We start from the raw sequence: 25,074 nt of genomic DNA, 5'->3' as shown, positions 1-25,074 counted from the left end.
CCATAGCAGCACCCACCCGTAGTCTGCGCTCCAGCAGGTATATCTCACTGGTCATTCCCAAAGCCAACACCTCCTTTGGCCACCATTCCTTCCAGTTCTCTGCTGCCAATGACTGGAACGAATTGCAAAAATCTCTGAAGCTGGAGACTCTTATCTCCCTCAATAACTTTAAACATCAGTTGTCAGAGCACCTTACCGATCACTGCACCTGTACACAGCCCATCTGAAATTAGCCCACCCAACTACCTCATCCCTATATTGTTATTTATTTTGCTCTTTTGCACCCCAGTATCTCTATTTGCACATAATCTCTTGCACATCTAGCATTCCAGTGTTAATACTATTGTAACTATTTTGCACTATAGCCTATTTATTGCCTTACCTCCATAACTTGCTACATTTGCACACACTGTATATATATTTTCTGTTGTATTTTTGACTTTATGTTTTTTACCCCATATGTAACTCTGTGTTGTTTTTATTGCACTGCTTTGCTTTATCTTGGCCAGGTCGCAGTTGTAAATGAGAACCTGTTCTCAACTGGCTTACCTGGTTAAATAAAGGTGAAATAAAATAAAAATAAATAAAAAAGTGTGCGCATCTGTTTTAGGAGTCGAGCAAGAGTCGACTCATATGACTCCAACCAGGAGTCTGAGTCGAGCAAGAGTCTACTTTCTTCGACTACAATCACAGGTGTCGGAGTCAAAATCATGGAGTTGTGCACCACTAAGTAAAGGATTGTGAGAGGTGACTTGGGCCAGACAGGTATGTGGCACGTGGTTACTTAGCAACAGGGTCAAAATATACTGTTGCTAAGAAACAGCCTCCTTACTGCCCATCGGGTGCACATGTTTCTCAACACACTTGAGTTAAGGCTTTAGATGAAAGTCAAAGATTTAAGCTATTCAGAAACCTATTCAGATGGAAAATCAATGCATGTCGGCTACTTCTGATGTAAGAACCCCAGGCATTGTGTAGAAACCACATGGATCTTTTTAGTATTATTTTTAATAGTCAAAAGGCAAAGCGCGCTGGTATATGTGCGTCGCGCCCACCACAGTGTCCCCAAATACCTCAAAACTCCAACAGTGTTCTGGAAATGTTAACAAGAGATAGGACTATAACTCAAATTTCAGTTAGCCTACCTTTATCTGACACATCTCTGGCAGTGTCAACCCTTTTAATTCTTGTGCGGACCGTACCTTTCCCTCAAAGGCTAGATTGTTCACTACATTTCGGTTGTTAACACCTCATCTGACAATTAAGCTACAGCAGACGTGATGTGATAGCCCTACGTCTATATTAGCCTACACACTGTAAGGTCTCATGCCATTTTGCTGCCTGCAACATCTGACAGGCGTTTAGACCGCGTGCCGCCTCTCCACTATCGAAAGAGGAGGTTTTATCTTTAGGACTCTTCACTGTATCAACCTGAGCCACTTCTCTTTCATTGGGAAGCCAACGAATGAGGTTATACACACATCAGCATCACCGCAGGTGTATTTGCAGCAGCACATTGGAATATACACATCTCACTGCATCGGAACCATACCTGTGCGCACGGTAAGATTGTAGGTTCCTATTATTTCTAATCATTTTTACTGATTTGGAGTTGTTTAGAGTTGCAGCTACAGGTGGTGTATTTCGATTCATTTTATCCTTAATTTTTACAGATCTACTTGCTTATATTCTCACAAAGTTGGGATGTAAGTCTGATGCCTAAGTTTATTTTTGCATTTCATGAAAACCTATTAGCTAACCATAAAGCCTATCCAAAGATGGTGTCAACATGTTTTTGTTTTTTAATATGTGATTGTGCTATTTTGCCTGATCAAATAGCCTACTAGGCTACTATAATTTTTTCATCCAATATTTATTCATTTTTTTGCATTTAGTTTCTACATTGGTGAGTATGTCTTTGCGCAGTTGCTCATGTCGGTTCCGTTTAGTTATTGGATGATAGTGTTATTAGATATTAGTCGACTAATTTGGGTAGGCCTAAATATTTGGGTTCTGATGGTGTAAGACAGTTGATCTAAGCTCGTGAGGCATATGATAAGTTGTATTCTTCAAGAATCAATGGGTATATGTAATTAATAAAAAAAATCTAAGAATGGATGTAGCTACTGCAGATTCTCCATTTAATTTGTTGGAATGGCAACTTGTTTGGATGGTGATTGTTGTCTTCTTAAAAATGAAGTTGATGATGATGGTGCAGCTTCAGATAAAGACTTGGTGGGAATTGTATGAGGCATAGACTCATGCATCTTGGGGATTATTGTAGTTGTGTTTGTTTCATAGATTAATCATTCAACGTTTTAAACTATCAGTGGTAATTATGTGATACTTTATTAATACTGCATCTGTCATTAATGGGGTCAGTGCATGTAGCTCTTCTAAAAGCAATCTTAGTCTAGTCTTTTCATGCTCTACTGCAGGGTTCTTCAATTCTGGTCCTGGAGGGCCGAAACACTTCTGTTTTTTATTTCTACCTGGTAATTAATTGCACTCACCTGGTGTCCCAGGTCTGAATTAGCCCCTGATTAGAAGGAGAGGATGAAAAACAGAGGTGTTTCAGCCCTCCAGGACTGGAATTGAAGAACCCTGCTCTACTGGCTCCAAAACTGCAAGGGAGAGTTGTAGCACCTCCAATAAACAATCTGGAAGACAATACACAATACACTGAAGTGACTAAATAAATATTTTGTGTCACAATTAATTTGAGCATTCAATTTTGTCAATCTCATTTAGACAATTGTCTTTTCTTTCACAGAATATCTTATTTAATCTTCCCCAGAGTGTCCTTGTGTATAGGATTTCTACTTTTAGTTGGTTGCTTAGCAGCATAGTGCTTTTGTTTCCCTTTTGTAGATGAATGAAAGGCATGCAGTGGTAAAAAGAATGCACTTGCCAAAATAATCTCTACTTTCATGGACAAGTATAGAGTGATCCAGAATTAGAATATATTTCACAGCGGTTTAGATGGTACAATGATTCTCTCCACAATTTTTGCAACCAGGAAATGGTGGAGTGATTTCTGCATAGTGCATCTTTAAGCTCCTGTTTGGTGTGTTCCCCTTTTCTGTCTTCCTCCTCAACTCTCTCCAATCTCACTCTTCCGTTCTCTCCAATCCCTCTACCTCCCCCTCTCTCTCTATACCTCTCACTCCCCCTTTCCATTTTCTACCCTCTCTTCTCTCCCGCTCCTCTAGTGTGATAGGGGGTGTTGGTGGCCTATGAATGGGGCCGAGTGTGCCCCCCACCACCACACCTGCCTCTGCGCCCGTGGGGACTATGCGTTGCACAACCCTGAATGCACTGGCCGGTGGTTTGCGAGAACAGGGAGGGGGGCGGAGCGGCGGCAAGGGGTCGAGGGGAGCGCAGCATGCCCCCTCCCTTCCGCATCGCCGTGCTGGGTGCGCAGGGCGTGGGCAAGACTGCCATCGTGCAGCGCTTCCTCCACGATGACTACAGCGAGGCGCCTGCCCCGGCAACCAGCCGTGCCCGTCGGGTCCACCTGTCGGCTGCCGTACTCAATGGCCACGTGCATGACTTGCAGATCACTGACTATCCTGCCATCACCAGCTTCCCCTGCAGCTCACTGCAGGTACTGTCCCACTGAAGCACAATAGTGATGGGAACTGATGTGTGTGGCAGGTTAGACTTTGTAGCAAGGTGAAAGGTCCAGTTTAATGTCAGGACATGAGGAGACAAGGAGACGAGGAGAGGAAGCCACTGTCAGTGGGTTCATCTTAATAGACTGAAGTAGCTTCCTTCTGCTTTGATGCTATATGTGCCCTGCTAATGCCTCACAGTCCCTCTTATCTACATTTGCATAACACACACACACACTTATCTGACAACCTGCTCTGTATGCACCTGGGATGTGACATAAAAGGAAGAAAGCTGTTTTAGCTCTCCTCAAGTTCAAATACACTATATATACAAAAGTATGTGGACACCTCTTCAAATTAGTGGATTCGGCTATTTCAGCCACACTCGTTGCTGACAGGTGTATAAAATAGAGCACACAGCCATGTAATCTCCATAGACAAACATTGGCAGTAGAATGGCCTTACTGAAGAGCTCAGTGACTTTCAACGTGGCACTGTCATAGGATGCCACCTTTCCAACCAGTCAGTTCGTCAAATTTCTGCCCTGCTAGAGCTGCTCCGGTCAACTGTAAGTGCTGTTATTGTGAAGTGGAAACATCTAGGAGCAACAACGACTCAGCCGCGAAGTGGTAGGCCACACAAGCTCACAGAACGGGACCACCGAGTGCTGAAGTGCGTAGCGCGTAAAAATCGTCTGTCCTCGGTTGCAACACTCACTACCGAGTTCCAAACTGCCTCTGGAAGCAACGTGAGCACAATAACTGTTCGTCAGGAGCTTCATGAAATGAGTTTCCATGGCAAAACAGCCGCACACAAGCCTAAGATCACCATGCGCAATGCCAAGTGTCGGCTGGAGTGGTGTAAAGCTCGCCGCCATTGGACTCTGGAGCAGTGGAAACGCGTTCTCTGGAGTGATGAATCACACTTCGCCATCTGGCAGTCCGACGGACGAATCTGGTAGTTTGGTGACGCTCTGTACAGCGCTGGAAGTCTCTCATCCTCAGTAGGCCAAGATGTACTACTGAGATGGTGGAGGCCATCAACCCCAGCACTCAGAGGCACATCTTGAACGTGACCGAGCGCCCCCTGTTGAACAAGGAGAGGCACTATCGGAACGGCATGATGCAGTCCTCCGAGGGTGTCCGAGAGAGAATCCAGCATTACGCCTTGGTATTCTATTCTCTGTGTTGGCACCAAACAGCTCTTTTTCTGATTGATCTTGAACCCTACGTTGTGTTTGGTACCGCTTGCTCCCGGGATGGGGAGCAAAGCAGGTAATCATCTATGTAGGACTCTCAGACCCTTGTTTCTCTGTGGTGTGAGGGTTGCCTCTACACACTTTCTGAACGTTCAGGAAGCTAGCGCTAGCCCAAATGGTATTCATAGACTGTGCCTTGAAAAGAAAACCTTAAAAACCTCCTGTGTGTGAAAATAAGCATCCTGCAGGTCGACAGGTGAACCAGTCGCCTCGACGAATAGACAGAGACAGCATGTTGAATGTAAGCATACGCAACGTTGTCAGATAGCTGTTTAGCACCCATTGGTCCAGAATTGGGGTGAACCCCTCCTCTTTCTTTGTGAACCAGGAAGTACCGAGTGTAGAAGCCAAGGTGGCTCTCTGCCGCTTGTATTGCCCTGATCGTAATCGAGAGGAGATTTACTGCTTTAGTATGCGTGCCGAGTCGCAGTCGCTACTGAGTCCTAAATTCTGCTTGAACTTGAGCTGGGGGGAAAGCCGTGGTATGGCGGGCACTCGGGGGTAGAGTAGATTCCCTCCATCTTCCTTGAGAGCGAACGCATTAGAATGGGTCGCTGCACAAAGGGAAGGGTTCTAGGAGCACAGATGTGCCTCTCCCCCATTGTGGTGGTGAGGGGAAGTCTGTGCTCCACCCGAGAGGTGGCAGGACAGAACACGGGGTGAACTGTTGGCTGCCCCTCTCTGCATAAGGGGGCGTACCCCTAGGTCGGGAACCCCTTCTTCCCTGCAGGGGAATCAAATGGGCGGGACCTTGATGCGGCTGCAGAAAAGGACAGTTTTCCCCACTGTTGGCCCATGTTTGGGAATCCGAACTGTGGGGTCGGTTCCCACTGCGTCACTGGAAGCCTCCTGTGGAAAGCCCTGGTGCCAGCGAATCAGTCTGGGTTAGGCTTGCCGATAGCTAGGAGATTATGCATCTCTAGCATCAAATCGGCCTGGTAAGCCAGCAGTAGGGATGTAATATTCAACTCCCGTGCAGAACGTGCAGCAGACATGTAGACCTTTTGGTAGATGGACATGGAGAAGCGTTCCATCTTACCAGGGAGAGAAGTGCCTGTTAATGACGAGGAACTGTGTTTGAGGTGGTTGGCCACTGACTGCTCGACCACCGGTGGCTTGCCGAGGCCCAGCACCTCCATGTCCTTGACATTCATGCTAGCAAAAAGTCTGGTTTAACCTTGTCGGTCAAGGGTTTGTCCCAATTGCGTTTGGCTTCCGCCATGCAAGCTGGGATAGCTGGGAGGAGTTGCTTGCTTGGGATGGTGCGAGAGGGGAGTTTCCTTCCATCGTACCAGTCCATCTCTACGCTGCCACTCCCCACGGGTTCGGGCCACTCAATACTGAGTCTGGTCGCTGCCCGTTTGCAGACATCAAGGAGCGAATATCTATCATCCGCCATCAATACCCCGCTAAGGGTGAAGAGGTAACAGCTTGCACCTCCTCGTGCTCTTCTTACTCCACTGCTTGTAGGAGGTCGGTCATGCCCTCGCCATTGTCTTCGTCGATGATGAGGTCCCCTTCTGCCTATGGGGCCAAGCACTGGAAAAGTGGGTGAAGGTCCTCGGGATAGCCATCCATGACGTCGGCCCATGAGGGCTGGATCTGTGAAGTAGTCTCCTCGCTCGAAGGCAGTGTGTGAGATGAGCCACATAGGGCTGTTCGACACACTCTCCGGCAGCAAAAAACTGCCAGTGAGTGTTAGCTGCAAAGAAAACACAATGGATGCATGACTGGGGATTATCGAACTCTGCTTCCGTGTGTTCGAAACCTAGGCAGACGACACATGGGGGTGAGTGTCCTTGCCAGATATGGTTGCTCTGTATGGGCACGGTAGTGCCAGTGCTGGGGCAGGGGCCGGGGCCTTGCTCGGTACCCCTTGGGCTGAGCTAGCAGGCTCCATTCCTCCAAAAAACAGCTAATCTGAGAACAAAGGGAAACGTAACTCACGTTCGCCACTTGGGCTAGTAGCATAGCTAATTACCATAGTGCTTACCAGAGAATTCTTTAAAGGGATACTTCAGGATTTTGGCACTAAAGCCCTTGATCTACTTCCCCAGAGTCAGATGAACTCGTGGATACCATTTATATGTCTCTGCATCCAGTATAAAGGAAGTTAGCGATAGTTTCACGAGCCAATGCTAACTAGTGTTAGCGTGCTGATTGGAAGTTTACAGAAACAGCTAGCATTCCCAATTGCGCTAACGCTAGTTAGCAACTTCCTCTAAACTGCACGCAGAGACATAAAAATTGTATCCACGAGTTCATCTGACTCTGGGGAAGTAGATAAAATCATTGCCAAAATCACAAAGTATCCCTTTAACAATGTGAACGTAGCTAGCTTTCACCTCGTGTTAGCCAAGGAAAGCTAGTGCTATGTTGATCTTGAGACGAACAAAAGCGTGGCTCTCATTCGGTAAGCAGAGAGCGAGCTAGTAATTCTACCCTTCCAGGTAAAAACGCTAGTCGGTAGGCTAACTAGCCAGGTTAGCTAAGCCCTGCAGCTAAGTTAGCCAAGTCTCAGTAGCTAGCAGTGTGATGCTAGCTACCGAAGGAGACAAAGGAAGAAAAAGCAACGAAGCTAATTGTTACCCGAAGTGAAAACTTTCCTTTCGGTAAAGTCACCCAACACAGAAGAGGAGAGCTGAAAAACCTGCGCTCGGTGGCGTAACCTCAGCGGCACACCTGTGAACAGTTAAACAGAAAAACCGATCAAGTCGTGCTGAGGAGAGCTAGCTAGAGTAGAACTCTTCTGTGAGGAAGAGAGGTGAGAATGATCAGAGGGCGGACGAGTGGCTCTTTAGTATTAGGGGAAGGGCTCCCTTATTTGCCACTGCGTCAGACAGACGTGTATGATTGGTTCCTCGAGCTACTTAGAGATTCTGGTGAATCCCACTGTGAGATATTGAAACAAATAATTGAAAGAGAACCACAGTTTGGGTTATAACTTCAATCACCTCAAATTTCACACTCTATTGATCATTTATACAACCTGGTCTCAGAGTATTTCGTATTATTCTGTACATACACTCCATTTACTCCGAACAAAAATATAAACGCAACATGTAAAGTGTTGGTCCCATGTTTCATGAACTGAAATAAAAGATCCTAGAAATGTTCCATACGCACAAAAAGCTAATTTCTCTCAAATGTTGAGCACATATTTGTTTACCTGTTAGTGAGCCTTTCTCCTTTGCCAAAATAATCCATCCACCTGACAGGTGTGGCATATCAAGAAGCTGATTATCATTACACAGGTGCACCTTGTGCTGGGGACAATAAAAGGCCACTCTACAATGTGCAGTTTTGTCACACAACACAATGCCACAGATGCCTCAAGTTTTGAGGGAGTGTGTAATTGGCATGCTGATTGCAGGAATGTCCACCAGAGCTGTTGCCAGAGAATTGAATGTACATTTTTCTACCATAAGCCGCCTCCAACGTCATTTTAGAGAATGTGGCAGTACGTCCAACCTGCTTCACAACCGCAGACCACGTGTAACTACGCCAGCCCAGGACCTCCACATCCGGCTTCTTCACCTGAGGGATCGTCTGAGACTAGCCACCCGGACAGCTGATGAAGCTGTGGATTTGCACAACCAAAGAATTTCTGCACAAACTGACTGCAGTTTGGCGTCGTAACCGACTTCCATGGGCAAATGCTCACCTTCGATGGCCACTGGCACGTTGGAGAAGTGTGCTCTTCACCGTTGAATCCCGGTTTCAACTGTACCGGGCAGATGGCAGACAGCGTGTATGGCATCGTGTGGGCGAGCAAACAGAGTGCGCCTTGGTGGGGTTATGGTATGGGCAGACATAAGCTATGGACAACGAACACAATTGGATTTTATCGATGGCAATTTAAATACACAGATATACCGTGACGAGATCCTGAGGCCACTGTCGTGCAGTTCATCCGCCGCCACCACCTCATGTTTCAGCATGATAATGCACGGTCCCATGTCGCAAGGATCTGTACACAAGTCCTGGAAGCTGAAAATGTCCCAGTTCTTCCATGGCCTGCATACTCACCAGACATGTCACCCATTGAGCATGTTTGGGATGCTCTGGATTGACTCGTACGAAAGCGTGTTCCAGTTCCCGCCAATATGCAGCAACTTTGCACAGCCATCGAGGAGGAGTGGGACAACATTCCACAGGCCACAATCAACAGCCTGATCAACTCTATGTGAAGGAGATATGTTGCACTGCATGAGGCAAATGGTGGTCACACCAGATACAGACTGGTTTTCTGATCCATGCCCCTACTTTTTTTTAAAGGTATCTGTGACCAGCAGATGCATATCTGTATTCCTAGTCATGTGAAATCCATAGATTAGGGCCTGATTAATTTATTTCAATTGACTGATTTCCTTATATGAGCTGTAACTTAATAAAATCTTTGAAATTGTTGCACATTGCGTTTATATTTTTGTTCAGTGTAGTATGATATGTTACGTTTGGTATGGTTACATACTGTAAGACAGATGTAAGGCAAAAACTAAAGTAGGGTGGTTGGTCGAGTTGGATGGGTGGCCATATAACGCGAACGTCTAGCAACCCAAAGGTTGCGAGTACAAATCTCATCATGGACAACATTAGCATTTTTGCTAATTAGCAACTTTTCAACTACTTACTACTTTTGAGCTACTTTGCAACTACTTAGCATGTTAGCTAACCCTTCCCCTAACCCTAACCTTAACCCATTTAGCTAACCCTAACCCTAACCTTAACCCTTTAACCTAACTCCTAAACTTAACCCTAACCTTAACCCCTAACCCTAACCCCTAACCTAGCTAACATTAGCAAGCTAGCTAACGTTAGCCACATAGATAGAATTCGTAACATATCATATGTTTAGAAAATTAGTAACATATTGTATGTTTTGCAAATTCGTACATATAATAGGAATTGTAATTCATAATATATACGAAATGGGTGATGGACATCCACAAATTAATACATACCATACGAAACGTAACATATCACACTAAATGGAGCGTCACGGATTTACATACAGAGTAATACGAAATGCTCTGAGACCAGGTTGATTTATAAAGGAATCAGTGTTTTCATTTGCACTGGAGAGGTGCTTGAGGTGTTTTTGAAAAGCTATGCAAGGCAAGCACCAGCTTGCAAACAATATTTCTCACAGCGAGGAGCCAATTATAAAGCAGAAATGAAATTACAAAAAGTTTGAATTCAATAAGAGAGCAGATTGTGTTCTGGTCATATTGATCAGACAGTAAGCTATGTTGCGAGTCATTTCAACAAATGAACTAGACTAACATCATTTGCAAAAAGTGTACAAAAGCTGTGTGTGTGTGCGTACATGAGTGTGTACAGAATAGGTGAAAGCTATTGGTCTCCATACATCTATTTAAAAGAAAATACTCAGCCAAATTAAACATTTATAAAACAGTGCTATCTGAGTTTTACCAGACAAAAGGAAGGTTCGTTTGTGTTATTGCTTCGTAATGAGAGATCTCCCTATGTCTTCTCGCCTCCCTCCTGTCCTCCCCTTTCTACTCTTGCTAAAATGTTACTCTTTTTTTCCTGTCTCTTCTGCTCTATTTTTCTATTTTCTTCTCCTTTCTTCACTTTTCTATCCGCTTCCCTCCCTCCTCCAGGAGTGGACAGACACCTGCTGCCGAGGTATCCGCAGCGCTCACGTCTACATCCTGGTCTATGACATCTGCTGCTTCGACAGCTTCGAATACGTCAAGACTATGCGCCAGCAGATCCTAGAGACCAGGTGAGGACATGGCCTGCATGACAAATAGGGACCAGCTCCAGCTGGCACTGGTTCTTTGAACAGACGTAACTACGGCTCGCTCTGCAATTAGGAGCCCCCACCGCCACACGCACATACAACATTTATTTAACATTTGGAATGAAATCAACATGAGTGGCTCAGACTGCCAAGGTCAAATGTCTTCATAATCACTTTGGCTTCTCTTCACAATCTCTCTATTGTCTTTTTGCTCTTTTGTGTTTTCTTTTGAATTCATTATCTTTTGGATGTTGCTGGAAGCGAATGGCATTGTGGAGTGGTGTGATGAAAACAGTTTTAGCAACACCCACTCACAATATACACTAGACACTCCGCAGACACTCACTTACTTGTTACAACACAAGTCTTTCACAGTGGTTATCTTACCATAGTAAAAAACAGTTGAGTCACAGTCTGAAAGAACCATTACCAAGTCAATTTTCACTATGGATGAAACATATCCAGAAACAGTAGATTATGTTTGAACAAACCACCCCCTCTTGGCCCTTTGCTGAAAAAAGTTGATAACCCTTCATTGCTAATCCACAAATCTCATGTCAGTAGTGCTTGCTTGCTTTTCAGGTCAATAAATCTCTCCAAAACCAGGCAGCTGCTAAACCAATTCTGTGTCATATAATTAGTCAAAGCAATTTGTGCAAACCATCCCTCCTGCGAGCCCAGATAGCTTTAATCAGAGAGACTGCGTGTCCTAATAATAAGGTTGGGAAACAAGGCTGGTGTTTGTCTTAGAGTGATGTCAGTGTGGGATAGTGACATGAAGTGACGTTTGGAGGGGCAGACGTGTGATACATGGGTGTCTGTCAGTGGAGCTGAGATTTATTCTGAGAGCCATTAGACTGCTTCAACAGTCAGCTTGCAAACACTTGACTTGTCGTTGTGAGGCAGCCGATGACCTTAGTGCAAACACATGTCAGCTTCTCACCATCAACCTTTCTCGCACGTCTCACGTCTTGCACGCATGCACGCAGAGGGAAAGATGGGGTGTTTAATATCCTCTCCAAATCTGCTAATGGGCCAGGGACAATACTGACTGCTGGTTGGCTGCATCTCTTAAGGCACATGTGCTTGTACTGTTAGATATCTTTTGAAGTGCAATTTTTCTGCAATGTACTTACTTACTTACTTACTTACTTATTAGGAACACTTTCCTAATATTGAGTTGCACCCCCTGTTGCCCTCATAACAGCCTCAATTCTTCGGGGCATGGACTCTACAAGGTGTCGAAAGCATTCCACAAGGATGCTGGCCAATGTTGACTCCAATGCTTCCCACAGTTGTGTCAAGTTGGCTGGATGTTCTTTAGGTGGTGGACCATTCTTGATACACATGGGAAACTGTTGAGCCAGCATCGTTGCAGTTCTTGACACACTCAAACCAGTGCGCCTAGTCTTGCCCATTCACCATCTGAATGGCACACATACACAATACATGTCTCAATTGTCTCAAGGCTTAAAAATCCTTAGGGGCAGGGTGATGGTTACCTGTCATTGGCAGCAGTGATGGATGTGAGGTGTAGTTGTCCCATCAGCCTTGTTGGCTGCTGTCACATGGTGTGTGAGCATGAGGCCTTCAGTCAGCACCCACTCTGACAGTGCCACGTTGCCAAGGCTACACAGAGGCTAATGGTGTTAGTGACAGCTCCTGTCACAGCCATTCATCTCCCAGTCATCCATTTATGGCGTGGGCTCGCCCAGTTATTATTATTACACACAAATCATTTGATTTGTTCGATTTCCGTGCTAAAGGTTTTATTAGTACATGCTTGTAAAATCAACGTTTGGAGCAGTAGGCTACATTCTTTTGAAATCAATATGAGAAGCAGAGTGGACTATCGCCCTCCATTGTCCTTTGCACATATTGTTGTGCCACACCCTCACATTGTTCATACTGTTACAATTGTGCCTTTTGCTTTTAAGGAACTGACAGCTGAGGAAAAGCGATTTATTTCCTAGAAAATAGGGAACTATCACAAGAGCAATCATCATACGGAAGAGACAAAATCTCAACGCAGAGACCTGGGGATGGGGAGAGGAGAGTGACACCCTGGGTCTTACTCACATTTATCTGACGAGGAGCCCCAGGATAGCAGGGAGAGCCCGGTGACAGCTTGTCAGTAAGATTCCAGACAAAGCCAGGCGCTGTAGACAGAACAAATGCATGAGCCAAGCCCAGTGGAGCAGTGAAGGAGAGAGGGGGCATTACAGTCAGCAACAACAGAGACTAGAGAACACACGCACACAATGAACACTCACCTCAGAAACCCAAGATTTCAAACTTGCGCTGTAGGAGCTACCAGCATATTACTTTGAGAGGGGTATCTGTGGGATTTTAAACCTTCCCTCGACTATAACTCAAGGTTTCTGTCAAGGTGTACTTCCATTAGTACATTTGCAGAGTTAAGAAAAGCCCTTCTTGAAAATGTCTGGGTTTTGGCCATGAATATGTCCAAACAGAAACAGCCCTTTATCCTCTCCCTACGAAGAGTCAATTTTGGCCAGGGTTGACAGGGCAGGGGATTTGATAACTCTGCTTTAATAGCATCAACTATAACAGCATAAAAACCCCTCAGAATATTTTTCTTAGATTTCTCTTGACTGGGTGTGAAGGTTAAAATCTTGGGGTACAAACCTGTGTCAGTCATAGCTAAGCCTTGATTTTATGTTATGCTGTGTTTCTGTTTAAATGACCACAGAAAAGGAACCAGTGTGTGTGCCTGGCTTTAGCTGACGACAGGATGTCTAATCTCTCATTCTCAGTTTTTGTCTCTCTTTTCCTTTCTCCAGGGTGGTGGGCACAGGCGACACGCCCATCCTGATTGTGGGGAACAAGCGGGACCTGCAGTGGGGGCGTGTCATCCCCCGCCACAACGTGTCCGACCTGGTTAGGAAGAACTGGAAGTGCGGCTACATGGAGTGTTCGGCCAAGTACAACTGGCACGTGCTGCTGCTATTCGGGGAGGCTATGCGCAGTGTGGTCTGTGCCCGCTGCAAACACGCCCATGCCACCATTCGCTTCCAACGGGCACTGAGGAACGAACGCTGTGCCCTCATGTGATTTACTCAGTGACGGTGGGTGGGCACCGGAGTGGCATTGAGGGCCATTGGTACAGTAAACTTCCCTAGGAACACCTGAGAAGTATTGATGGATCACTGTGACTGACTACCATGACTGACCACGTTTCTGCCCCATGTGAAACTACAGTATTAACATGTAACACCCCTCTGTTTTGCTGTTGATATATGACTTACTTGATCAGATGGAGAGTACCACCCTATCCATCTTTGTAAAGTATCTTTGATATTTTCTTGACTTGGAGGCAGCTAAACCAACCAAAACCCCTGGCTATACAATTCTGAACTTATCCAAGTGCACTAAAGAAACTTTCCAGCATCTGGTAGTCGCTCCCGACAGACAGATTGGCTTATGTTGTTTGACTAACCTGGGCGTTGATCAATGTGTGACATTGCTAATGTCAAAGCCACCTTTGGAGTGGGATTGAGGCTGGCATCTGCTGATGCGGGGGCAGGCAGATGGATCCTTCCGTTCCTGGGCTCGGTGCATTCTCTTTCTCTGCTCTGATATGTCTTGAAGGTTTTACACTTGAGTGTAAAATCCCCCAAGGTAGCATTACGAATTCCATACACAAGCGCTGAAACAAAACAAGCACAAACAAAAAAATCCAACTGTCATTCAATTTATAAGTTGAATGCACCAATTTGTAAGTCGCTCTGGATAAGAGCGTCTGCTAAATGACGTAAATGTAAATGTAAAATTTAAGCCAATCGCAAAAGACCCTCTCCTTCACACCTTCTGAAACCAAAACAAACAACCATAGAGACACAGTGTCCCACACAGTGTTTAACCTTCTAGTAGCTTACAAAACACTGACAGTCCTTACCAGAGAATTGTCTGTTTCATTTACTGAGGACACATCCCTTTTTACCGCAGGGTTTCTAGTCCTTGGTGAAGGTTTAAGCAAGCCTAGTGAATTTCAAAGTGGATGGTGACATTCTGTTATTTGGAGTAATATCACCCAATCCAGTCCACCTTTACACTCCAACCGCAAACACAACCTTGTACATCATAAATCTATAATTGTAGATGCACATGATAAGGGTTTTTAAAACAAAATAATGTGACAAAATACTTTTGCAAGGCACTGGATGTACTGTATATAAAGTTGTATTAAGTGGTATTAAAATTGATTTAATTGTCATATTTTGTCAACAATCTACACAACATACTCTGTAAAAGTGGAAGAAGATAAATGTATAACTAAAATATAGTCATTGCATAAGTATTCAGCCCCTTTGTTTAGGCAAGCCTAAATTAGTTAAGGAGTAACATTTGGCTTAACAAATCACATAAAAAGTTACATGGACTCACTCTGTGTGAAATAATAGGGGTTGCCATGATTTTTGAATGACTAATCCTTCCTCTGTCCTCCATGTATACAACATCTGTAAGGTCCCTCAGTCAAAAATTGCATTTCAAGCACAGATTCAACTACAAGGACCAGGTAGCTTTTCAAACACCTCATAAAGCAGGGCAGTGATTGGTAGATGGGTAACAATAACAAATCAGACATTGAATGTCTCTTTAAGCATGGTCAAGTAAATAATTATGCTGTGGATTATGTATTAAACCACCCAGACACATCAAAGATAGTCATCCTTCTGAACTGAGCCGCAGGACAGGAATGAAACTGCTCAGGGATATCCCCATGAGGCTATTGGTGATTTTAAATCAGCTACAGAGTTCAATGCCTGTCATGGGAGAAAACTGAGGATGGATCAACAACAATATTGACCTAAATGACAGTGAAAAGAATAATAAAAATATACAGAAAACATGCATCTTGTATGCAACAAGGCAATAAAGTAATACTGCAAAAAAACACAGGAAAGGAATACACTTTTTGGCCTAAATGCAAAACTTATGCTTAGGGCAAATCCATCACAACACATCACTGAGTAACTCCCTCCTTATTTTCAAGCATGGTGGTGGCTGCATCAGGGTATGGGTATGCTTAACATCGGCAAATACTCAGGAGTTTTTCATGATAAAAAGAAACAGGATGAGGTGTGTGCACGGGCAAAATCGTAGATGAAAACCTGCTTCAGGGCCTCCCGAGTGGCGCAGCATCGCAGTGTTGCGGCGTCACTACAGCCTGGGGTTCGATCCCAGGCTGTGTCACAACAGGCCATGACCGGGAGTCCCATAGGTCGGCGCACAATTGGCCCAGTGTCGTCCGGGTTAGGGGAGGGTTTGGCCGGGGGGGCTTTACTTGGCTCATAGTGCTCTTAGCAACTCCTTGTGGCGGGCCAGGCGCCTGCAGGCTGACTTCGGTCGTCAGTTGAACGGTGTTTCCTCTGACACATTGGTGCAGCTGGCTTCTGGGTTAAGCGGGCGGGTCATGTTTCAGAGGATGCATGACTCGACCTTTGCCTCTCCCGAGCCCGTTGGGGAGTTGCAGCGATGAGACAAGATCGTAATCACGAAATTGGGGAGAAAAAGGGGGTAAAAATTACAACAACAAAAATAAAACCTGCTTCAGTCTGCTTTACACCAGACACTGGGAGAGGAATTCACCTTTCAGTGGGACAATAACCTATAACACAGGGCCAAATCTACACTGGAGTTGCTTACCAAGAAGACAGTGAATATTCCTGAGTGGCCAAGTTCCAGTTTTGACTTAGGGCCTAGATTCAATCAGATCAAGCATTAACCGGTGATAGCAGACACCTGCATAGCGGATGTTTTGGCGGTGTCAGAAGTGGAACTACATTGGAGCCTTCAAGTCCGTGAGTAGCTGCTCTTGCAATCATTGTCACTGAAGACACATCCGCCGAGAAAGTGTAGGCTATATAGAAATAATTACACTAAAATTGAAAAATCATTAAACAAAATACTGAGGATTTCTATCATCCTAATCGAGGTGTAGACATACCAGTGTTCAAACTTGTAAACAAGGCTGCATGGGATTTCTGAGAGTGCCACTCCATGCAGCCAATGGCAATGTCCGCTTTAGGTATAATGCAGAGCCAGCTCTAACACAGTTCCACCACCAACACCGTCAAAACAACCGCTATGTGGATGTCGGCTAAAGCATATCTGATTGAATAGAGCCCTAAATCTGCTTGTCAATTTATGGCAAAATTTTGAAAAGAATAATGGCAAATATTGCACAATCCAGGTGTGCATAGCTCTTATACAGTGGGGAAAAAAAGTATTTAGTCAGCCACCAATTGTGCAAGTTCTCCCACTTAAAAAGATGAGAGAGGCCTGTAATTTTCATCATAGGTACACGTCAACTATGACAGACAAAATGAGAAAAAAAAATCCAGAAAATCACATTGTAGGATTTTTAATGAATTTATTTGCAAATTATGGTGGAAAATAAGTATTTGGTCAATAACAAAAGTTTCTCAATACTTTGTTATATACCCTTTGTTGGCAATGACACAGGTCAAACGTTTTCTGTAAGTCTTCACCAGGTTTTCACACACTGTTGCTGGTATTTTGGCCCATTCCTCCATGCAGATCTCCTCTAGAGCAGTGATGTTTTGGGGCTGTCGCTGGGCAACACGGACTTTCAACTCCCTCCAAAGATTTTCTATGGGGTTGAGATCTGGAGACTGGCTAGGCCACTCCAGGACCTTGAAATGCTTCTTACGAAGCCACTCCTTCGTTGCCCGAGGCGGTGTGTTTGGGATCATTGTCATGCTGAAAGACCCAGCCACGTTTCATCTTCAATGCCCTTGCTGATGGAAGGAGGTTTTCACTCAAAATCTCACGATACATGGCCCCATTCATTCTTTGCTTTACACGGATCAGTCGTCCTGGTCCCTTTGCAGAAAAAACTGCCCCAAAGCATGATGTTTCCACCCCCCATGCTTCACAGTAGGTATGGTGTTGTTTGGATGCAACTCAGCATTCTTTGTCCTCCAAACACGACGAGTTGAGTTTTTACCAAAAAGTTATATTTTGGTTTCATCTGACATTCTCCCAATCCTCTTCTGGATCATCCAAATGCACTCTAGCAAACTTCAGACGGGCCTGGACATGTACTGGCTTAAGCAGGGGGACACGTCTGGCACTGCAGGATTTGAGTCCCTGGCGGCGTAGTGTGTTACTGATGGTAGGCTTTGTTACTTTGGTCCCAGCTCTCTGCAGGTCATTCACTAGGTCCCCCCCGTGTGGTTCTGGGATTTTTGCTCACCGTTCTTGTGATCATTTTGACCCCACGGGGTGAGATCTTGCGTGGAGCCCCAGATCGAGGGAGATTATCAGTGGTCTTGTATGTCTTCCATTTCCTAATAATTGCTCCCACAGTTGATTTCTTCAAACCAAGCTGCTTACCTATTGCAGATTCAGTCTTCCCAGCCTGGTGCAGGTCTACAATTTTGTTTCTGGTGTCCTTTGACAGCTCTTTGGTCTTGGCCATAGTGGAGTTTGGAGTGTGACTGTTTGAGGTTGTGGACAGGTGTCTTTTATACTGATAACAAGTTCAAACAGGTGCCATTAATACAGGTAATGAGTGGAGGACAGAGGAGCCTCTTAAAGAAGAAGTTACAGGTCTGTGAGAGCCAGAAATCTTGCTTGTTTGTAGGTGACCAAATACTTATTTTCCACCATAATTTGCAAATAAATTCATTAAAAGTCATACATTGTGATTTTCTGGATGTTTTTTCTCCTTTTGTCTGTCATAGTTGACGTGTACCTATGATGAAAATTACAGGCCTCTCTCATCTTTTTAAGTGGGAGAACTTGCACAATTGGTGGCTGACTAAATATTTTTTTTCCCCACTGTAGACTTACCCAAGAAGACTCACAGCTGTAATCGATGCCAAAGGTGTTTCTGACATGTATTGAATCAGGGAGCTGAATACTATAAATAATTTTTACAGAGTATTTTGTGTAGATTGTTGACAAGAAATGACAATTAAATCAATTTTAATGCCACTTTGTAACACAATAAAATGTGAAGAAATCCAGTCAATACTTTTGCAAGGCACTTTATACCTACAAACGCAACTCAAACCAAACCCCTGGTATCAGCCTGTTAATAATGAGATATTGTAAAAAGAAGAGGTCTAAATGTAATAAAATACTTGAGGCTAGACAGTTGTTGCCAACATATCGGCCTGTTCAGGGTCTTAACAGCTAAATACAGCAATAAATAAACATGCCCTGCTTGAATCCTGGTAACCTTCGGTAAAACAGTAAGCTAGAATTTGTTTTGGAATAAGGGGGAAATAAAGGATGAACTTGTTGCTAAAAGTTTGTATTCAATGAAAGGAGAATACTGTTATAAAGAATACAATGCAGATACTAGCCTACCTGACTAGAACCTCTTGTGTATAAGACAGAGTGCATTTGAGTGGAACAAGATTTGTGTAATACTATAAGAAGATGGCGATTCCTTCATGATATTGACAATAAACTGCCAGTTGCAGGTGGCAGAAGTATTTAATCTGTTTCTGGCCAATCACATTGCATAAGGAGAGCCACAAATGTCTGTAATAGCCCTTGAAATCAGAACAGCACTGAACTACTGTCGTGTCCTGTGATTTTAACGAGCATCTTCCGGAATAAAAAATTACTTTATATACTGTATGCTGATGAGCTACCTGACTGTGTATGATTACGAAGATGAATGTGAAATAGGGCTGTGTTGATGTGAAGCTATAATTACGAAGTGCTCAGACGTCCTATTTGCTGGTCTGTTTCATGATTATGTCATCATAATTTGATACTCCACAGGTAGGTCTGTCTGGTCTATAATACATGCTATAGAAACTCGACCGACTCTCCGAGTCTCATAAAGACCACTGCCTTGAATGATAGCCCTTTACTCCCCAGGTCATATTGACTTAGATACTTTTCCCTCCTCCACTGCCTCAGCCATATACCTGTATCATCTCTTACCAGGGTACTACATCATTACACATTCCAATAAAACGTTTTATTTACAGGATACCTGTTGATTTTCCCAAGGTCTCAATAAATGCCCCTTCTCATGAGAACCATTATCCTAGTATTGTGAGGAGGTGTCTAAAATATCGGTATTGTGATCTACTGGAGGGGTATATTGAACCTGGGGGCCTCATAAGGAAATAACCACTAGTTGTGAATTAGAAGATGTTTTAATGCTGTATTCAAACTAATCAATTGTTCAACAAACTCAATACGTGCCTGTTTTGAGAATTGAAGTTGCTGAAAAAACGACTGAATTTGAGTTCAAGGCTACTGGATGCTGATCCCTGGTATGTCTCAGTGTGTATTGTGCTTCCCTAGAACAGTTCATTCCAGTATGTGTGTGTCTCGTTGGCCGGCCCCACATACAGTGGCAGTAATTGAAGGAGTATTCCTAGTCGAGTCTGAGAGACGAGGAGCGTGACGCGAGAGCGAGCGGATGGGGAACAAGCACAGCTGCTGTAGTGTGACGGGCTGCAGCTCTGACGAGGGATATTAATAGCAGCATTTTGCCAGAGGGTTATTTATAAGTCTGCAGCCACGAAACTCAATACGCACAAGGTGACTAGGACAGCATCTGAGGTGAAATGGAGCAATCAGAGGATGCTAAAGTAGCGACCCGCAGAACTGTTTAATGAGAGGGTCACTCCTGGGAGGCAGAGGTCAATTAAAAAATAATGCCTTGAATGTTGATCAAAAACAATTATGTTTTCAAAAATCTATTCAAAGTTCATTATCTGTGAATCAGCTCTTAAGACACACATAAATCATGAATCTGAAACTTTAAAATCTTGCATAAAAAATACATCAGCAAAAGAGTTTGTGGCTTCAGCCACCAAAGGTATCCCATATCATGCTGCGTGACTGTGTGCGAGGGTGTTGTCTATCTGTGTTTTTGAGAATGTGAGTGGATGTGTGTATGCAGCCTTGTATCAATACAATGGCTCTGAAATTCAGCCGTGCCTCAATACTGGGTCTGTGGGTCTCGGTGAGATTGTCTGCTTATCTTCTGTGCTCTGGTAGAACGGATCCTGGAGTAACGCGGAAGCAGCTGTGAGACGCCCGACTGTGTCTGCCTGCTGCCTCTGTGTTTGTGTTTGTGTGTGTGTGTATTGCTCTCGGCCTGGTTCAGCATTTAAAAAGTGCATTTGGAAAGTAGCCGTGAGCTACTGGGAAGGAGAAATTGACCTCCAAATAGATTTCCCTTACATATAAAATCACAGGGAATTTAATACATTCAGCTTTCGGAGAATAGAGGAGAATGGTGGGGGAAAATTGCTATTTTCTTTTGGAATAAAGGCAAATATGATTACCAGAGCATTAAATAAATAGTGTTATGTTTTGGGTTAAAATATTTTTATCACACAATTGGAGTGCAGTGCACACAAAATAAGTAAAACAAAAATAGAACTGAAACTGAGCATTATAGTTGAAAACATTTATATTTGTGTGAGGTGAATGCTGCACTGAATGCTGATAATCTTTCATCACTACTCTGTGTGGTCTGATGCATCAATTCAGCTTTGAGGTGTGTGTGTGTGTGTGTGTGATGCTTGTCTATGTGTATGTCCCTTCTGGACCCTCCAGGCTCCTCTGCGGGTTGATACCCTCTGTAGGAGATTGGGTGGGGATCCGCATGGGCTTCCTGCCTGGTCTATAGTCGTGCCTGGGATGGACTCTGGGCCGAAGCTTCAGCTTATAGATGGAGGGCACCCTCTCTGGTTTCTTCAAGGTCCTCTTCTGCCTGAAAGACCCTTTCCTTGGTTTCAACAGGCTATCTGAGCCTGTTGCGGTAGTGGCTCTGGGGTTCACTGCAGGTGAAGTGGCTTCTGTCACCCTGCGCCTGCACCTGCTGCTAATGCTAACTCCATTCCCAGAGAGGACCAGGAGCTGGTCAAACAGGCTTTTGCCACTTCGAGGTTTAAGTTTGAGTCCACCACCTCTGTGCTGCTGCAGTCTCTCTACTAGCTCTAGGGCTGCCAGAGTGTGTGTTCACCCAGCTCTCCACAAACACCTTCTCCAGCAGCCTCTTCCCTTTGGAGAGCTCAGCGATGACTGCATTGAAGCTGGCCTCACCTGGATGTGTGGCATTAGAGGCTGAGGTATGTGGAGATGGTTCGGACCCAGCTGGAACAGTAGCGAATCCACCATGGTCACTCTCAGGGACATTCTGAGTAGGTTCGTATTGACCATTTTCCTCGCTGTCGTCTGGGAGGCTGTAGATGTAGTCTGAGTCGACGCTGAGCTGAGCTGCTGGAGGTTGGGCAGGATCTCGTGCTCCAGACACTGGTACAGACTGGCCTCCTGGGCTGGGCTGATGGGGGAGGGGTGAAGAGGTAAACACTGTCTATCGCTCCGTCTCATTTTTACATTTTACATTTTAGTCATTTAGCAGACACTCATATCCAGAGTGACGTACAGTTAGTGAGTGCATACATTATTATTTTTCATACTGGCCCCCCGTGGGAATCAAACCCACAACCCTGGCGTTGCAAACGCCATGCTCTACCAACTGAGCTACATCCCTGCCGGCCATTCCCTCCCCTACCCTGGACGACGCTGGGCCAATTGTGCTCCGCCCTGTGGGTCTCCCAGTCGCGGCCGGCTACGACAGAGCCTGAATTCGAACCAGGATCTCTAGTGGCACAGCTAGCACTGCAATGCAGAGCCTTAGACCACTGCACCACTTGGGAGAGGGTCTCCTGCCCTAAAGATTTTGCCACATAGTTCTGGATACTCAGGCTCTTCAATGTTTACCTCAGTGGTTTTGTGAGAAGCCTTGACAGGAAAGCCAAATGCATTCTGTCTCGTCAGGTCCTGTATTTTCTTGTGGTTGGAGTCAGCGTTTATAGAGCTGTGTGAAGAGTTGGTTGCGATGTCATAAGGGGTGGGTTTCTTATTTTGTTCCCTCCTCAAGTTTCCCCCAATGGGTGTGAAGGGCCTGACTCGGGGTCCCCCAGAGGATTGTTCACAGCACCTTTTGACTGGACAGAATGTGCAAATTATATCTGAGCTCTTTTGAGGAGTATCACTTTCTTCAGGCTGCTGGATAGTGATGGTGGGTTGTCTGGGTCCGACAGGGGTACATCTGGCAGGCTGTAGCCTCTGACGGGTGTAGCGGCCCTTGCCGTGTTGGGTCTTCCATGCATCTGGGGGCAGAACTGGTTGGGGATTCTGTGCTTTTGCCGCCCAATGTGGAGCTCTACCTGAGCTTAGAGGCAAACTGAGACTAGGTCCAGGTTTGAGTAAGCCTGTTTTCCAGTCTGGGCTGGGGCTGGGGCACGGAGGATTTCTGCCCAAGGAGCCTATGGAAGACCAGGGGGGTTTTAGACCTCTGAGCCTGGGGCTTAGCCTTGGGCTGGGGTTGAGGTGTGGAAGAGCGTTGGATGGGCCAAGGCAGGCTGCTGGTGAGGCAGGGGGGCTGGGGACGACCGTGTGGCCTCTCTGCCTGTCCTCATGGAAGAGTTGAGTGCTGAGTCATCCTTACTCTCAGACTGGTGATGGCGCTGGAGAGTGGGTGTGGAGGCACTCTATCTCAGTCTGAAATAGTACAACAACAACGAATCACACACACATGCTGTCAAGTTATGATATGCATCTGCTTATCGGACCTCTCCAAGGTGACCTAGCTAGCTACAAAACTTTACAATTATTAATTTGTTATTGCAAGTTTGCTCATGAACAAGTATACAGAATGCTAATTAATAATAATAATATGCCATTTAGCAGACGCTTTTATCCAAAGCGACTTACAGTCATGCGTGCATACATATTATAATTTTTTTTGTGTATGGGTGGTCCCGGGGATCGAACCCACTACCTTGGCGTTACAAGCGCCGTGCTCTACCAGCTGAGCTACAGAGGACCAATTGTTTCCAGGCTTCTCTACAATGTACCATATTCACGATTGGGTAATCAAAGCTAAAGCTGCTTAACCCTTTACACCCGTGGGAATTGGCCTATATGGATAGCAAAATTGAAATGTTTATTACAGAAGAAATATGAAATGCATAAGCATGGTAGCAAGGAAAAGTTTAAGATTATGGGGAAATTATTAGACCAAAGTTGAGGACACAACAGTTCACCTGACACAAGACTGAATCCAAACATTACACTGTTAATTTTATGTGCATTTTACATTTCCTATACTTTTCGCCGCATTTGTTGATAACGAAATCTGAAAATACTCTGGATACGTTCAGTAACATGATAAAAGTATTCCTGGAAAATGTATGGTAGGTGCAACATAAGACAAAAGAATTACAAGGGTTTGAGTGAAAGGACTAACTGGTGTCTCCAAGTGGCCACACCTCATTCAATGCACTTTTATGACTCAAAGAAGAGTCTTCAACTATAAGGTGCATTTCTTAGCTCTCCTAGCATTATAAATCGCAATCTGGGTCAGGTGAGCATCATTTGAAAGCTTGTTCTATTGCCAACATGGCTAGAAGCTAAGATACAAAATACGATCTTACAGTGTTAGGCAATTCAGAGAAACAGATCATAATTTTAGTGCGCATAGAAAGGAGTCATCCCACTGGGCACAAATTGGTTAAATCAACGTTGTTTCAACGTAATTTGTCAACATATTGTGCAATGGACCAATAATCAAAGTTAAAGAATAGGACTAAATCAAATAAAAAAATACAAATACGTATGCCTTGGTTTTGCATGTTGATGTGATGTCATGCAATACAAAAATAGGAGTATTGAAAATAAGATGTCTTTGACATCACTGAAAGTATGGAGATAGACAGACAGTCCGGACCGGATCAAATCTGAATCAATCAAAAACATCTATTTTGGGGCCAAATCGAGGCAGGTACGGACGTCCGTGTGTCAGTAGTTCCGATGTGGATGTGGTGGAGGAGTCAGGCGCAGGACACAGAGGATACGTCCAAAAGACTTTAATAGTCCAAAGAGCAACAAACAAAACACGACCTCGAAAACAGACGGAGGCGAGGCAATTACGCAAACACGCGTAAACAATAATCCCAAACAAAGAGTGCAAACACGCAGCTCTGCACGACAGGCAGAAAATAACAACACACAATCAGACTAAAGCAAAACAAGGAACTTATAAGACAAGTAATCAACACACAAATGGACACAGGTGTAAAAGACAGACAAAAGCAATCACACTACGAAACATAGAGCGGTGGCAGCTAGTACTCCGGGGACGGCGAACGCCGAAGCCTGCCCGAACCAGGAGGAGGAGCAGTCTCGGCAGAATCCGTGACAGTACCCCCCCCTTGACGCGCGGCTCCAGCCGTGCGCCGACCCCGGCCTCGGGGACGGCCAGGAGGACGCGGACCCGGGCGCGTGGGATGCCCACGGTGGAACTCAGTCAGGAGGGATGGATCGAGGATGTCCCTCCTGGGCACCCAGCACCGTTCCTCCGGACCGTACCCCTCCCACTCCACGAGATACTG

The 25,074-nt window shown here is 44.9% G+C and overlaps 1 protein-coding gene across 1 annotated transcript; it reads left to right on the top strand.

Annotated features, from left to right (window-relative positions):
- Nucleotides 1–1,450: 1,450 nt before the first annotated feature.
- LOC121551171 (ras-like protein family member 10B) lies at nt 1,451–14,847 on the top strand. The gene is made up of 4 exons (XM_041863716.1): nt 1,451–1,563; nt 3,213–3,607; nt 10,500–10,624; nt 13,447–14,847. Exons 2-4 carry the CDS (start codon nt 3,314–3,316, stop codon nt 13,715–13,717), a joined length of 690 nt encoding a protein of 229 aa, XP_041719650.1. The 5' UTR covers nt 1,451–1,563; nt 3,213–3,313; the 3' UTR covers nt 13,718–14,847.
- Nucleotides 14,848–25,074: the final 10,227 nt, after the last annotated feature.

The sequence above is a fragment of the Coregonus clupeaformis genome, chromosome 35 (genome assembly GCF_020615455.1).
Source record: "Coregonus clupeaformis isolate EN_2021a chromosome 35, ASM2061545v1, whole genome shotgun sequence".
NCBI classification, from domain to species: Eukaryota; Metazoa; Chordata; class Actinopteri; order Salmoniformes; family Salmonidae; genus Coregonus; species Coregonus clupeaformis.
This window is presented reverse-complemented; position numbering and strand designations above follow the sequence as displayed.